This window comes from Triturus cristatus, chromosome 9, assembly GCF_964204655.1.
Source record: "Triturus cristatus chromosome 9, aTriCri1.1, whole genome shotgun sequence".
Taxonomy (NCBI): domain Eukaryota; kingdom Metazoa; phylum Chordata; class Amphibia; order Caudata; family Salamandridae; genus Triturus; species Triturus cristatus.
Window position 1 is genome coordinate 309372085 of NC_140592.1, and position 15694 is coordinate 309387778.

General features: G+C 47.5%; 1 protein-coding gene across 2 annotated transcripts in view; it reads left to right on the plus strand.

Annotated features, from left to right (window-relative positions):
* LOC146797806 (F-box only protein 2-like) overlaps positions 1 to 15694 on the plus strand; it is a 151712-nt gene that overhangs the window by 41994 nt on the left and 94024 nt on the right. For both annotated transcript variants that reach the window (XM_085624991.1, XM_085624990.1), the window contains exon 4: positions 2060 to 2155. In XM_085624991.1, coding sequence (XP_085481117.1) covers positions 2060 to 2155 — 96 coding nt within the window. The remainder of the gene's footprint in view (positions 1 to 2059; positions 2156 to 15694) is intronic.

Consider the following 15694-nt stretch of genomic DNA (forward strand, 5'->3'; position numbering starts at 1 on the left):
AACCCATATATCTGATTTAATCAGAATTCAACCTATTCTTTTGTGGCATAGGATCTGGACAACTAACGAATGCAATATGAATCGGGCCATCCTTCAGGATGTTTTAAAATTGGAAAATGTGGGTCGTTTAGATTGGTTAAATTACGTCAAAACATTTCTTGGCAAAATTGGTTGTCAACAATATTTTGTAGACCCACTTTCAATGGATGGTGTATCCAGGAACTTCTTGTCTAGGCTATCCCTGGAATATCTCATGGAAAATAGAAGGCAAGAGGAAATGAAGAAAAAGTCTGTATCCTTGCATTCTCCTCTGCTATCTAGTAACAATGTGCAGCCATACTTGACTTTGTCGATGTCGAACCACGATCGTTTATTCTGACCCGTTTTAGATTGTCTATTGTTTTTAGACTCTTGTCTTTCCCAGTAATGAACTCTTGGTTGCCGAAATTGTCTTTATGTCCGTGTGATGATTCTTCACCCCAGTCAGATATCCATATCTTATTTCTTTTTGTAAATTTTATACCATACCACGTAAGTCATAAATTATCCCACTCCTCAAAGAATGGAAAGTTAATAAATGTCGTCCAGCTTTTTTAGAACTTCAGAGAATGGATACTGTTCTTACAGTTACCGCAGTTTTAACTTTTTTTAAAAATCTTTTTAAATTTCGGAAAACATTGGGTTTTGATGTATTTTAATTTAGACCCTTCTCCTTTTTATATTTCATGTCTGTAATTTGTTACTGTAATTTCATGGTTTTTGTCTTTTAAACCGAATAAAGTATTCTTGACTTGACTAGTCGGCCATGTTGTCTTGGTCACACACCCCCTAGGCAGCTCTACAGATATTACCACTTCCAGTAGAGAGCTTACTACTAAAAGTACCTCTACTGTCACTGTTTCCCTTATTATGCTTTCACCATTTCAGCTGATACATTTAAGGTCTTAAAATAGCATTATTGTTAATGCTGCAACTCTGGAACTGTTGCCAGCAGTGCTACTGCTGTTACTTTTAATGCTGCTGTTACTCCAAGTACTACTACCTGTCCTACTTGTACTGTTAATGTTGATAGTGCTACTACTACAAATACTAGTGATGACACTCTCACTACTCTTAGTGCTAAAGTCTCAATAAAACACTTTAGTTAATAATGAGGATCTTGTTTTAAAGTCTGGTTCAGATTCAGATTCCAGAGGGAGCTCAATCCTGCGGTGAATCGTGCCGTGGAATTTCCTGCACCATAGAGGAAAGATATTAGACCAGTGGATTCTCCAGTGGACTTTGCATTTCCCCACAAATTGTGAGATTTTCCATTACAACTAACTCTAAATCGTGCCCTGGGTTTTCTGCAGTTTTTGGTGACTTTTTAAATGTATTCTCTTTACGTTAATCCTCTGTATACTTCTTTGGGTTTAGGGTCAAGTCCTCTGGTAAATGATTCTAACAGAGGCAAAAGTGGGCAAGATTACCTTATGTATAACTTTCTGTAACTGGAGGACAGGTATATTTGAGCTTTTTGATGGGAAGAAGAGAGCTGCAAATGTTTATTGTTCTTGATTGCTGCTATATTATATCTTTCCCTCCTCGACGAATGCCTCTTGCTGCTTTGGTGGCCAGGGGAGGCTCAGAAATAGGTGGAATACTTAAGCAAAACCCAAAACAGAGACTGAACACGAGAAAGATGAAAATGTGATTTCGATGGGTACATCTGCCAAAATGCAAAACTATAACAATAAGTAACAATTTGGTTTTATTAAAACAATAAAATGGTACAATTAGAGCACCACTTTAGGCTTATTTGCTTAATCATTGTTTAATTAATGCTGGAGTCTAGGATTAGTCATTCAGAATTCACTTTGTGTGTGTTTGAGGCAGTTTCATTGATGCAGACTTACAAATTGTGTAATGCTTAGCTGCTATGATGTTTCAAACACATCCATGACTGGCTGAAGTCCAATAAACACACACCTCGTATCTACTAAAAATTGGAATGGTGAAAATGTAACAACCTGAAAATGTCTGCAGATTACATTTTTCAATATGTACTTCTTATCCACAGGTGGTGCACCAAGTGGCAAACTATTGACCTCTATAATGATGGGTATTCAAAGAAGTATCTGGATGAAAAGCAACCAGAAATCCTCATCTCTGATTGGTAAGGCATAATGCACACACCACACTTCTTCACAATGCAGCAGCCAATTATGTTGTTATGGCTGCAAAAAGACTCAAGTAATCCAGTGACACTGTCCTAGAGATCTCCTATCTCTGCTCACAGGTCATTTTTTGCTTGTGGTCGACTCTCGGTAACCAATCAGCATTTTGCTCATTGGTCTGCTATCCCTTTCCCCAAAACATTGTATCATAACAGATGTAGGGGCTTATTCAAAGGTAGCTGACCAGCCCCAACATGGTCAGCAGAGATCTTGGCCACCTGTCCTGGCAAAGAAATGCACGCCTTCTCTAGAGAGACGTGTTTGGCAAGGATTTCTGTGATGGCAGCTCATCTGGCAATGCAGGGAATGTACTTTCTTCACTGAAGAATGCTGAGTGTCAGTCAATAAAAAATGCCTATATTTAGTATTTCACAACCATAAAGCACACAAATAATTTAAAAACAGTCAAATTTAAAAGAATGATATTTCCAAAAGTGTAAATAATTGTTAACATTTTCAAACTTTTTATAAAGTCCTTTTCAGTCCTGTATCTACCTCGTTTATTAATTTCATGTCCGCTTTTAGGAGAAGGTAGTCTATCAATGTGAAGAACTTTACCCCACGGCAATTTAAAATGTTTGAGCCCCCCCCATCCAGCATGTTACAGCCTGCCTGCAGTTGTGGATGTTTAATTCATTGAAGATCAGTTTTAAGAACTTCCTTCTTTCGTCTTTTACTGTTGGGAAGACGCACATTAGATGGCATATCGATTCTATGTGGTATTTCGTCTTGATGTTTGCCTTTCCAGGTTGGTAACAAGTCCTTTGAGTTATGATCTCCTAGTCCGTACAGCATAAACCTCTTTTTTAATGTAAGTCGAAAATGTGCTGCTACATAAGCTTGTGGTTTGGGCTTTGTATATGAATTTATTACTGACCAGGCATGTCGACGTTTAATCAATCTTGTTTTGTCTTCCAAAAAAGACAGTTTCCTTGCAGTGGCATTACACACTAGTGAATGCTGTTCTTTCCATCTTACTGTCCCAAACCTCTTGAATGCCTAATGCTTTCAGGGCTGCACTCGGGTATTCAACACATGAATGCTGAGGGTCCACTATATTTTTTCGGCCCGCGCGACATTCTTTTTTACTTTTCAGCCCCCCCCCCCCCAAAGCGGGCTCTGTTGCCTGTAAAACGAATGAAAAATGACACTGACATGCATAGGTTTTCTAGTTGCATGTCACGGACATTTTCACAATACCCTTAAACGGTCTGCCATCCCTTGCATGGTGGTCCTGCAAAACAAAAAACAATGATGCTAGTCCCACCCTTATCAGGATGACCCTATTGTCAGTGTGACCTGCTGGCTTGGCGGTGGATGGACCGCCTAGTCAAGAGTTTCCACTGGCAATCCAGCCAAGGCTGTGTCACAGGAGGACCTGTGGTTCACCCTTTTTAAAATGAGGCAGGCGAGCCATCAGTTTAGAGGGTAGTCGCACCATAAATTCATGGCTGTGTTCCCATCCAATTTAACCCAAAATGAGCCTCACAGTCTTGAGGTGTACTTTGGATCCAGGCCACACCTAATCACCGTGTCCTGTATCCTACAGACTGCCACATCATGCTCTGCTAATCACTCTGTCCTACACTCCAGGGATGACTCTTACCTTTATGTACAGTGGCAGAGGACAACTCGTAGAGACTGTCAAGACCATAGAGATGTGTAAACCAGTGTATTCTTTGCATGCAGCTTCTCAAGAGGTGTAGGAAGTCTGTTCTTTTGCCATCTGTTGCGCTTTAACCAGAAATTAGTGGTATGGTGATGTTTAGGGCAGTGCGATGCCTTTTGATGTGCTCCAGTGGGAATTGAATAATTTCTTTACATCCCACTTTGGCCTTGAGACACTGTCCTTAATTCTATTGTTTTTGACCCCTGCTGTAGTAAAGAGATTGCATATCAACTAACCTTTTGACTCTTATTCACTTTCAGTTCCAAGTTCAACAGTGCTATGATCCTGAAAAGTGTTTTTCAACATTGCTAGATTGGCAATTACTTGGCCTGGGTGGTGAACTCTGCTCCGTTTACAGAGTTTCCCACATGCCGTGCTCTGCCGAGTATGCAGAGTTCCAAAAAACTCCACTCCTGCTCTCGCTTGCCAGCTTTAAGTTTGGCGAGCCAGGAAAATCCAACACTAGATCACCTCCCAGCGAGGTTTCTCATCGCAGGTGGTCGCGGATGGCCACAACTGCTTGTGTTGTGAAATCATCAGTTCGCGTTGAGGAAGTTGCCACTTGAGTAGAAAATTTACTTGAGCCGCAGAAAGAAGCAGCACCCTCTTGTGCTGCACATGGTGCAGTTCGCACTGATATTCCAGTGCGGGATAAACACCCGGAGCTAAAAATAAGTGTGAACTGCATGACCTAACACACTCTGCCACTTGCAGAACTCTGCCTAGGCCTAGCAATTACTAAATGATTGATCTGGCCCCAAAAAGTGATCCCATCACATTTTATGCTACCCCTCTGCAGCCTCTTTTTTTTTTTTTTAACAGACTTTTATTGAGTTTCACAGGATAACATATCCACAAGAGTGGTACATTACCATAATGTAACACAATCAAAAGACCCCCCCCCTCTCCCCGTCATATCTCCCCCAACAGCACCCCCCACCCCAACCTCCCTCCCAAGCATGTCGCCAGTATTTAATGTAGTCAAGTGGACACTGAAGCCTCTTGCGCCGCCTGACAGATTCCCCTCCCACAGGGCACAACAGCGAGTATAGCAAGAGGCCAGGAGGAAGCTGCTTATCCCGGGCCCAGAGTCCTCCCCTCGCCTCGTACTCCCAGGAACATGGAGTAATTCTCAGAGGTCCCCTGCCTCATCCCCCTCCCCAGGCTCCCCCTCTCTGTCCTCAACCGGCTGTTTGAACAGTTCCAGGAGTGCCACCCATGCCCGGGCCATTTCTTGCGATTTCTCACTTCCATTCCGCCGAGCCATGCACAGCCTATAGGTCCCCTCGCTTCCCGCCCACTTCACCATCTCCCTATTCCAACGCAAGAGATTAGGCCCTTGCCTCGCCTTCCAATGGGAAGTAAGTTCCCGTTTGGCCAGGACCAGCCCCAGGTCAATGAACCGGCTGGTGACCTTAGTCTTAGCAGTGTTCGGGAACCAATGCAACAAGCAGACCCCCGGTACCACCTCCAGTTCCCTCTCAGTCACAACCCGCAGTGCAGTCATCACCTCCCGCCAAAAGTCTCCCAACCGTGGACAGTCCCAGAACATGTGGAGGAAGTTCGCCCCATCTTGGTCACAACGGGGGCAAGCATCCGACCCCCCAAAATACTCAGCTATTTTACTAGGCGTGAGGTATGCCCTATGAAAGACATAGAATTGGATGAGTTGGAACCGCGCATTTCGGGAACATTTCCATGGGCGCTCCATGATTTCGTCCCAGGCTTTTTCCGCAATGGGTTCCCCCAGATCCGCCTCCCACTTGAGTCGCAGTGCAGTCAGGGGTCGATGCATATCACAGGTAATCCGCCGATAGAGACAGGTCACCGCCTTAAAAGTCCCCTCCGCCATCACTACATACTGACAGGCAAGGGATGTGGTCGGCTCCACCAGTCCCTGTCGCCAGTGTTTCCTGATAGCCGCAGTCAAAACTGTATGCAAGAGGAAGTCCCCCCGCGGGAGATCGTGCCACTCCCTGAGGTCATCAAAAGGGAGAAGATTACCATCCTCATAGAGGTCACCCAGTGCCATAACTCCCGCCTCTTCCCAGGCCGACAACCGGCTCCAATCGCCCCCGTGAGGCAACGCCCCACACATCCTCAAGGGGATCTCAGGTGCATGGGGAACCGGAACATGCGTCCTCCTGGCTAAGCGCGCCCAGCATTGTCGCACCGCCCTCAAATCCGATGGCATAGAAGAATCTCTCATCGGGACTCGGAGCAGCACACAAGACAAATGGTGCCAGCTCGGATCCGACCCTCCCCGGTCCTCCGGGCGCCGGATGTGCCGCGCCACCCACTTCGTGAACCACTGGAGCTGCGCAGCATGGTAGTAGGCCTCCAGGTCTGGCAGCGCAAGCCCCCCCTCTCCCCTGGGCCTCTGTAGAGTAAGTAACGCTACTCTCCGTCTCCCAGCGCCCCAGATGAATCCCGTAATCAAAGTGTTCAGTTGTGCGAAGAGTTTACCCGGGATCCAAACTGGGAGGGTCCCAAAGTAATAAAGAAACCTGGGCAATATGACCATTTTCACCAGGGCGACCCTGCCGGCCACTGACAATGGGAGAGTCCCCCAAAAGTCAAAACAGGTTCTCACCACGTGCACTGCTCGCCCCACGTTGCCCTCCAATAGATCAGCGGGAGCATGATAAATCTGAGTCCACCCCGTCCGGCTCGGTAGAGAACAGACATGACTTGGTCCAGTTCACCCGAAGACCCGCCACCCTCCCCAAGGTCTCCAGCAGGCTCCGTGCCCCCTGTAGGGCCTCCCCAGCATCCGGAAAGAAAATGAGGTCGTCCGCATACAATGCTATGTGTTGCACTCGTCCCTCTACTAAGAGCCCCGGAAAATACCATCCTGATCTGGCATGCGCAGCCTTGGGCTCCAGTGCCAGCGCAAACAATACCGCGCAGGCAGCAGAAATCAAACCCCCATCCTCACCCTAGCAGTGGAAGCTCTGTAGAGAAGCGCCGTTCATTGAACGAACCGCTCCCCCAGCCCAAATGCCCGCAATACCTCAAAAAGGTAAAGCCGCTCCAGGCTATCAAAGGCCTTTTCAATGTCGACCGCGAAAATGCAGGCCTCCGCCTTGTCATAGGAGTCGGACCCCAAGATCCGCAGCAGTCTGCGAACATTCATCGCAGTGGTACGGGAGGGAATGAACCCAGCTTGGTCCTCATGGATCAGTGTCAGCATATGGGGCATCAATCGACTAGCCAGGATGCGACTCAAGATCTTGTAGTCCAGATTGAGCATCGCCAGGGGTCTATACGAGGAACGATCCCACGCAGGTTTACCCGGCTTAAGAAGGGGGACTATAAGGGCTTCTCGCGTGGTGGCAGGGAGGGCCTCCTCTCGGCGCGCCGTATTATAAAGCGCCACCAAGCAGGGAACTAAAACATCCGTGTAAGCTGCATGGAATTCAACGGGGAGCCCATCAGTGCCCGGGGTCTTATTCCTGGCCATGTGCTTTATGGCACTACGTACCTCACCCGCTTCAATGTCCCGAACCAGAACCTCAGCGGCCGTGAGCTGCGGGAGCCCTGCCCCCGGCACAAACTCCTCATCCCCCGGGCACCCAGGACCCACTCTGCTCCGGTACAGGCCAGCGTAATACTGTAAGAAGTGATCATTAATGTGCTTTTGGGAACAAAACACCTCAGCACCCTGCCCCTGCAGTTCGACTATCGGGGTCCCCCTGCGCGCCGGGTTGGCCAGCCAGGCTAACAATGTCCCCACCTTATCTCGTTCCACATGTGCCTTATCTATGTAGGCCTTATAGTCATAGCAGCGCAATCTCTCGATTTGAACTGCCAATGCCTCTCGAGCCTCAAGCAGCCCCGCCTGCCTGTCTGGGCGCTCCGGACACTCTTTCTCCAGCTCCCACCACCTCGCCGATACAGCGCCCTCGAACTACAGACTTAAAGGCGTCCCATTCCACCACCAGGGATGACGCCGTATTGGCGTTGAGTCGAAAATAATCCTCAATGGCCGACCCAATGTTAGCGCGAAATACTGGGTCCTCTAACGTGTCGGGCCGAAGCCGCCACGTAGGAATGGTAGGGGGATCCCTCATCCAGTGTAACACTGTCAGCAGTGGATTATGGTCAGATGATGTCCTGGCCAGGTACTCACTGTGTATCAACGCCCCATGAACATCTGGAGAACTAAGGATAGAGTCCAAACGAACATGGAGGGCATGCAATGCCGAGAAATAAGAATAATCCCTCTCGCCCGGATGGTGCGCCCTCCAGGTGTCAGTCAGTCCCCACTGTCGCTGCCAATCTCGCCTCACCATAGCCAGTCGGTGCACAGGGGAATCAGCAAGAGGGGGATGAGAGCGATCCAGGGAAACATCCGCAATGCAATTAAAGTCACCCCCCAGGAGCACCGAACCAGTCAGCAAGGGGGCCAATGTCCCAGACAAGTGCTCAAAAAAGGAAGCCTGATCCGTATTTGGTGCATAAATACTCCCTAGAACAATGTCCCTGCCATCCAGTCTCCCCTTCACCATAACAAATCTACCATCCGGGTCAATTACCTTTCCAGTACTTTGAAACGGCACCCCCGCCCGAACCCAGACCAGCACACCTCTTGCATATGCTGAATACGTGGTACAGAACACCTGTCCCCGCCACCTCCGCTGCAATGCCAGCGCTTCTTGCTTGTTCAGGTGTGTTTCCTGTAGCAGTGCTATCTGCACCCCACGCCGACGAAGATAAGCATGGATCTTGTGGCGGCGAGTCATACTGTGCATCCCCCTAATGTTCCAAGACAAACCCTTAATACCTACGGCGGTATCCATGGCATGGTAAAAATAATACTGTACATCCTATCTCCCCCTGCGACATGCTTGGTCCCACCCTCTCCTCCCCCTGCCCCAACACCCCAACTCCCCCAACTCCCACACCCCAGGATAGGTTCCCCAAAACTAGCCCCCATCCAAACTCAAAGAACCATCAACCTTGCCAGCATGGAGAGTGAGACGTGCGCCGACCCAAAAGAGGACCCAGAGCCCCCCGCCAGCCCTCCCTCACCATATGTGACAGGATCAGCAACAGCCCTTTGGAGGCCCCAATAAGGTCATTCAAAGAGGCCAAGTCCCCTGTGTTCGCTAGGGAAAATCCCCTCCACCCGCCAAACCTGGGCTGCAGTACAAGGACATCCATCCCCGCCATCCGACCTCAGCTCAGCCAAACAAGTCCACCGTCTGCGGGGTTATGACCGGAAGTTCAATCTCGGAATCCCCACTCGTGCTGCCATCCGGAGAGGGCTCTCCCTCACTCGGCCAGGAGAAGCAGAAGCCGGGCCGGTGCCACCCCGACTGATCGCCACCACTGCCCGCACAGCACTATCCCGTTCACGGCGGTGGTCTGGCAATGGAGGAGCCCTCGATGGACTCACAATGTCAGGAGATCGTCTCTCCGCAGCGCTTTCCGGCGACCTCCGATCCAGTCCCGTCTGTCTAGTTTCCAGCCAGCGCCACGCATCCTGTGGGGTGGTAAAGAAGAGAGTGTGAGGGCCATCCACCACTCTCAGCCGCGCCGGGAAGAGCATCGCATATGGAATGCGTAGCTGCCGCAGTTTCCGCTTGAGAGCTACAAAGGAGGTACTCTGTTTCTGAACCTCCCGTGTGTAATCCGGGAAAAGCATCACCCTAGAGTTGTCGATTTGTAGTCACTGTTTCTCTCGAGCTTGCTGCAGAAGGTGGTCTCTGTAGTGCAGCAATCTCACCACCATCGGTCTCGGGGGCGCTCCCGGCTTGGGAGGCCGTGCCGGGACCCTGTGAGCCCTTTCAAGGGCAAAAAACGGGGACAACCCCTCCGGGGCCACCTCCGATCGAAGCCAGTCCTCCAAGTACCGAACTGTGTCAACTCCCTCCGCTCGCTCCGGAACTCTCACTATCCGGAGGTTATTCCTTTGAGAGCGCCCTTCGCTGTCCACTGCGCGCAACTCCAGTGTCCGCACCCTGTGCTCCATCTGCGTCAAGGACTGTTGCAAGGCAGTCACACTATCCGGCACCTCCTCCAGCGTCTTCTCGGTCGCTTTCACCCGCTCTTTCAGTTTCCTGTGATCGTCTTTCAGCAACGCCAGGTCCACCCCAATAGTGTCTATCTTTGTTTTGAGGGCCTCCCGAGAAGCCGCGATGGCCTGCAAGATATCCACCAAGGACGGGCCGCTCGGAGTCTCCACACCGGGATGCGTGTCACGACCTCCTCATCCTCCGACCGATGCTCCCCCTCTGCGTCCTGGAGGGCCGTGACCCCTCCTCCTCGACATTCGCCCCATCCTAGGCGCTCATCCAGGGCCCCAGCAGCCATCACCAGCCTCAAGTCACCGTCCACCCCAGCAGCGCTGGAGCAATGCAGCCAATCCGATCAGCGAGCCAGTTACAGTAGGTCAATCTCCGGACAGCGCTCGGTCAGGTCGGGCAGCTATACCGGCGTCTAGTAATCCAGGTGAGTTCAGGCACCGGCTCCTGCACCCCCGCTGTCAGAATTAGGAGGACGAGAGGGACCAGCACCCCGCCACCAACCGGACGCCGGGGTCACCCAGCCACCGTGCTGTAGTGCAGAAAGGTGCCGCCAAAATCCAGCCACCCACGGGCAGGGTTTGAGAGCCCCCAGTCCATCCAAGTATCTCCTGCCCACCGGTGGCGAACACGGGGCAACCCGGGCAGGACCCTCCGCTAGTCCTCTAGCGTCCGCCTTCTCCTCCGGAACTGGCAGCCCCTGCGCGGGGGCCACGTTCCTGCACCGGCCAGTCAAGGGGCGGTCACCCGATGGGGCAGCAACGCACCAACCCTACTCGTAGCCGCTCTGGAGGGCTCACATCCGATCCGCACCTCCCTCGACAGGCACCAGCTGCACCGGGGGCACCATGCCGCGTAGTCACTCACCCCAATGGCTGCCTCTGCTCCATGGTGACCACCCAACAGCCTCGCCCTGCCTCAGTTAAATCCCAGCATCATTCCGGGCCCCCAGCAGGAGGCAAGGAGCGGCTCCACTCTGCCGTCCATGCAGGAGCCCTGTATCGCCCGCCACTCCGCTCTGCAGGCCGCTCCTCAGCGTCCGCCCGAGCCGCCATCTTGAGGTCAGGCAGCAGTAGCGGTCAGCCTCAGCCCTCCATTCAGCCCACTCTCCGCGGACACCTCGCTCACCAGCCACCGCTGCAGGGCAAGCTCCAGGGTTCTCCGCCACTCTACCAGGCAATGCACCGCTTCCAGTCCTCAGCAGGGAACCGCATTCTCATCGGCGGGTCGCGGCCGCCATCTTGAGCCGCTTCAGGCAGAAACGCGGCGTGGAGGAAAGACTGACCCCACTCCTTCACCGGGACACCTCCGCTGTTGCAGGAGCGCTCTCCCGTTCCCCAGGTATGTCCAGTTAGGTTAGGGGAGTAGGGGCCCCCCGTAATGACTCCGGATCTAATCGGGCAGAGGGAGGCCGCGGAGGAGCTCCGGAGTCCCCGTCCGTCTACATCGGCGTAAGGCCACGCCCCCTACCCATCTGCAGCCTCTTCTTGCAGTTTGGAAACTGTTTGCTAATATTGCATACTTCTTGTTTAGTTCTTCATGTGACTCAGCAATAAAATTGAGGAACACTTGCAGAAGTGTTCCCTATGTTTATGTAAGAAAATGGTTTGTTCCCGAGCATAAGCAAAATCAAACTGTCCAGTGTAGTTTGACAATTGACAAAAATCAAGTCCAATCCCTTTGTATGAGGATTTATCTTTTCTTTATTTTCTCAGTTGTCCTGATCGCATATTCCACAGCATCAAGCCAGAAGTGGATGCGGCCAACACGTGTTTCGTCTTGGGGTAATCGAACCCCCACGACTTCCTCAGGGCTACAAACAGAATGATAAAAAATGTCTTTCAGAGTACAAGAAACAGTAGCACATAAGTAGAGTTGCATTCTGGTGATAGAGCAAAGGAACGACCTGAAAAAACCCGAGACTCCTCAGTGAGTGCTCACTAAAAGGTGTTGTGAGGTAAGTTGAGAAAGTCCCATCACATAGAAGTTGTAGAAAGAAATGAAAAATCGAGTATTAAATCTAAATATAAAAGGGAACCAGAGAAGGAGAGTAGGAGAAAAACACCCTGATATAGAGAGTAAATAGGGGTCAGAAGATGTCACCCTAAATGTGTCTGAAGATGTGGATACTAAGTTTAGTATAGCATAAAAAACGATGACCCTGAACTATGCCATGAAGGAGTGAAAGAAAAATCACTCGCTTGAAGTAAAGACAGTAACCTCAAATTCCGCAGAGAGGCACCGTGAATAATTACTCGATATGCATAGAGATACAATGTATATAGCACTCACCCTATAAATCAAGTGGTCAATCACAAAAAACGAGTACGATGCAAAAGTCAATCAGAATAGAAATACTAATAGTACGTATCCGGAACCTAAAAAGTAAAGTATACAGGTTACATATCTATGCAGGGACAAAGGTAAATCTGAAAATCAGGGAATATTCTCAACATCTCAACCGTATCTACGTAAATATGAACATGTAAGGATAAACGGTCATGAGGCATAGTCCTAAATAGGTATTCACAGGTTCCAAAGGTCTAAAAAAGTCCCCTATTCGACATATTAGTTAGAAGAAAAATATTATTATCTAATTATCTAATTGAGCCACGCAGGTCACCGTCAAGGCAAAGTAAAGGTTAAATCTATATCTAAACAAACCGTGTTAACTAATCCAAGTCTTTTCGTAGCAATCCAAACATCAGTGTCAGTACAAAATTACCTCCGTTCTAATTCAAACAGCACAGTCCCAATGAAAAGAGTGTCACTCGGCAATTGATATTCTGAAAAGTACAAAAATATATTTATTTAATCTATCTAATAGTAACAGTAGTCAAAAAGTAATATTATTCAAAAAGACGAGATGTGAGAAACTATATACACTCGGAAACTGAATAAAAGTTCAATTAAAAAGGATACCAAGCTACACAGAGGGTCGACAAGTCACAGGGTCCACCTAGTGTAGCTGGTTATAAGAACTATAAAATTGTACCTGTGAAGGAGAGTACTCCGTAAATATCTGGGGTCGTAATGTGTATTGAAGCAAGCGAACGCCATATTTTTCCTTTATTTATGCGACGCACGAGCGTCCATGAGGATTCTAATAGAAAAAGGACTAACGGAGAAGTGGAGGAATTGCAGCGCCATCTTGGCTAGTAATCTGACAAGAATAACTGGTAAATGACATCGCCATCTTAGACGGTCAGAATATCGTCATAAATACCTACAATAACAGGCAATAATAGCTATTGAGAGGCGAAAAAGAATTAACATCACGTACTCAATGTCGTATTATGGAAAGACAGAAACGGGAGGGGAATCTCATACATAACTCTTAAAAATAATCTCACATTGTAAACGAGGGGACGGTTATAAAATTAGTAACCATAGTAAGAGTCTATTCAATTATCACCTCGAAAGACCCTATGCAGAAACACCATGTTTGAGGGAAAATATGATCTGGGCGTCGCCATAATTAAAATTGTCACAGGTACCTGAGATTACAATAGCTAATTATTAATTGCCAAATAAATAAATTCCAAATGCTAAGTATCGTGTCGGTTAAGGCCGAATTACCGGCCTCATACATCTATCATTAATATTGTCTCACATACCGAGTGTAGGGACGGTAGGAGATGTACTGATAAGGATAACGGTCTAATCGGTAATCATCAAACAGGCCCTACATCAAGAATACGTTATATACCAACTCGAAACCCTGTAAAGGCATCTAAAGGACTACATTATTTCCTAAGATTGAATCTGGATATAGATCATTAGGTTCAGAGAGATTCATGAAGATTCAGATAGTATTCGGAAACATCCGTTGGAGGAGACTAATAGGGAGAAGAAGAATCAGTGTGATATAGAGGCATATGTTGGAGTGACCAGACCACACGTCCCAGTAAGATCACCATAATGGATATCAGGTTATATGACATATAAGGAACACCATAGTCTAGAGTAGCATAGATCTTAACAAATTGGAACCTGATATCATATACATCCTCCAAGGTAATAAAGAATCAGGAAATGTCCAACAGGGCAAATATTATACATTATTTCATACGATAACATCAGTGTTCTTATAACGAGGCCCATACGTTTGAAGAATATTATTTCAATCTAAAAAGGTCATCAGAAAAACAGTCTCAGCAGTATGAGCATTAATATTCTGAATATTTTTCAATCATAAATACAGAAAAAAGGTTAAAGAGAGTCAGGTTAGGTGACAGAATAACATGACAAGCTGGACGTCAACCAGATCAAAAGTTGGACCTTAATCATGTAGGTAAAAAATAATGTAATTCATGGTCCACATTTATTCCGAGTTCAACCGCATGTAATTTCGAGATCCATCGGGCCTCACACTGCCTAAGCCTCAGTTCCCTGTTACCACCCCTGGAATTATTTTTAACAATTTCAATGCCATGGAACTGGAATCCCAATGAGGTAGTTTGTTTTGAACATGTAGATGCATGACTGCCTATGGGGTATCTGATGTCAAGATTTTTTAAAGCTCGAAAGTGTTCTGTCATGCGTTCCTTAAGAGGACGTATAGTGCTCCCCACATATATCATACTACACTTGCATTGGATCACATAGACTACATATTTTGTTAGGCAGTCAATATGATCATGGATCTGAAAATTACGTGATCCATTGTAAGCAAAATCTTTTATTCCTCTCTTGGTAAACCTACACATACTACAATTGCCACACACATAGGAACCCAAATTGAGTGAATCAAGCCATGTACTCCTAGTTTGAGTTTGTTTGGGGTAACTCGGGCTGATGATACTCTGGATTGTTTTACCTCTCCTATAGGTTATACTAGGAGATTTCGAAATATATTGTTTTAGTGATTTGTCTGCTCCAAGTAGTGGCCAGTTGTTTTTAAGAATGGTATAAACTTTATGTGACCATGGATGATAGTTGGTCACAAGTCTGACCAAGGACTTGATGTTTTTCTTATCTTTACCTGATATATTTTTGAGAGTCTCAGATCTATTGAGTCGTAAGGCTCTCTTCTTTGCTTTACCAATGGTCTGTTCTGAATAGCCCCTGGCATAAAATCTGCGTTCGATGTTGTTTATTTGTGCAAGGAAATCCTCATCTATGCTACAATTTCTACGGGCTCTAACCATTTCACCAAAAGGTATGGCATTAATCTGGCTCTTGGGATGGGCACTATCAGCATGGAGAAGGGAGTTACATGCTGTAGTTTTGCGATGCGTTTTACTGTGTATTCTCCCTTCTTGGTGAAAAAGAACAAGATCAAGGAAGACAATACTTGACGGATCTGATGTCATCGTGAATGTCATGTTGTAAGTATTTGAGTTCATATGTTGAAAGAACTCCTCAAGATCCTCACTATTACCCGTCCAAATAATTATACAATCATCTATATATCTTCCGAAATATAGAATATAATCATGCCATTTCGCACCTTGAGGGCCCCAGACATGCTCTGCCTCAAACCAGCCCATAAATAGGCAGGCCAGAGACGGCGCAAACCCAGAACCCATCGCCACGCCACAGGTCTGCAGGTACCATATTTCATTAAACAGAAAAGCGTTGTTTTTTAGAATTAGAGAGGACATTTAAATTAGCATCTCAGAGTGTTCCAGCAGTTCAATTGGGCGTTTGTATAGAAAATGTCTCAAAGCCTGTATACCATGATCATGAGAGATATTGGTGTATAATGAGACAACGTCCATTGTCACAAATCTCATTTCCTGATCCCATGTGAGGTCATTAAAGATCTTCAACACATG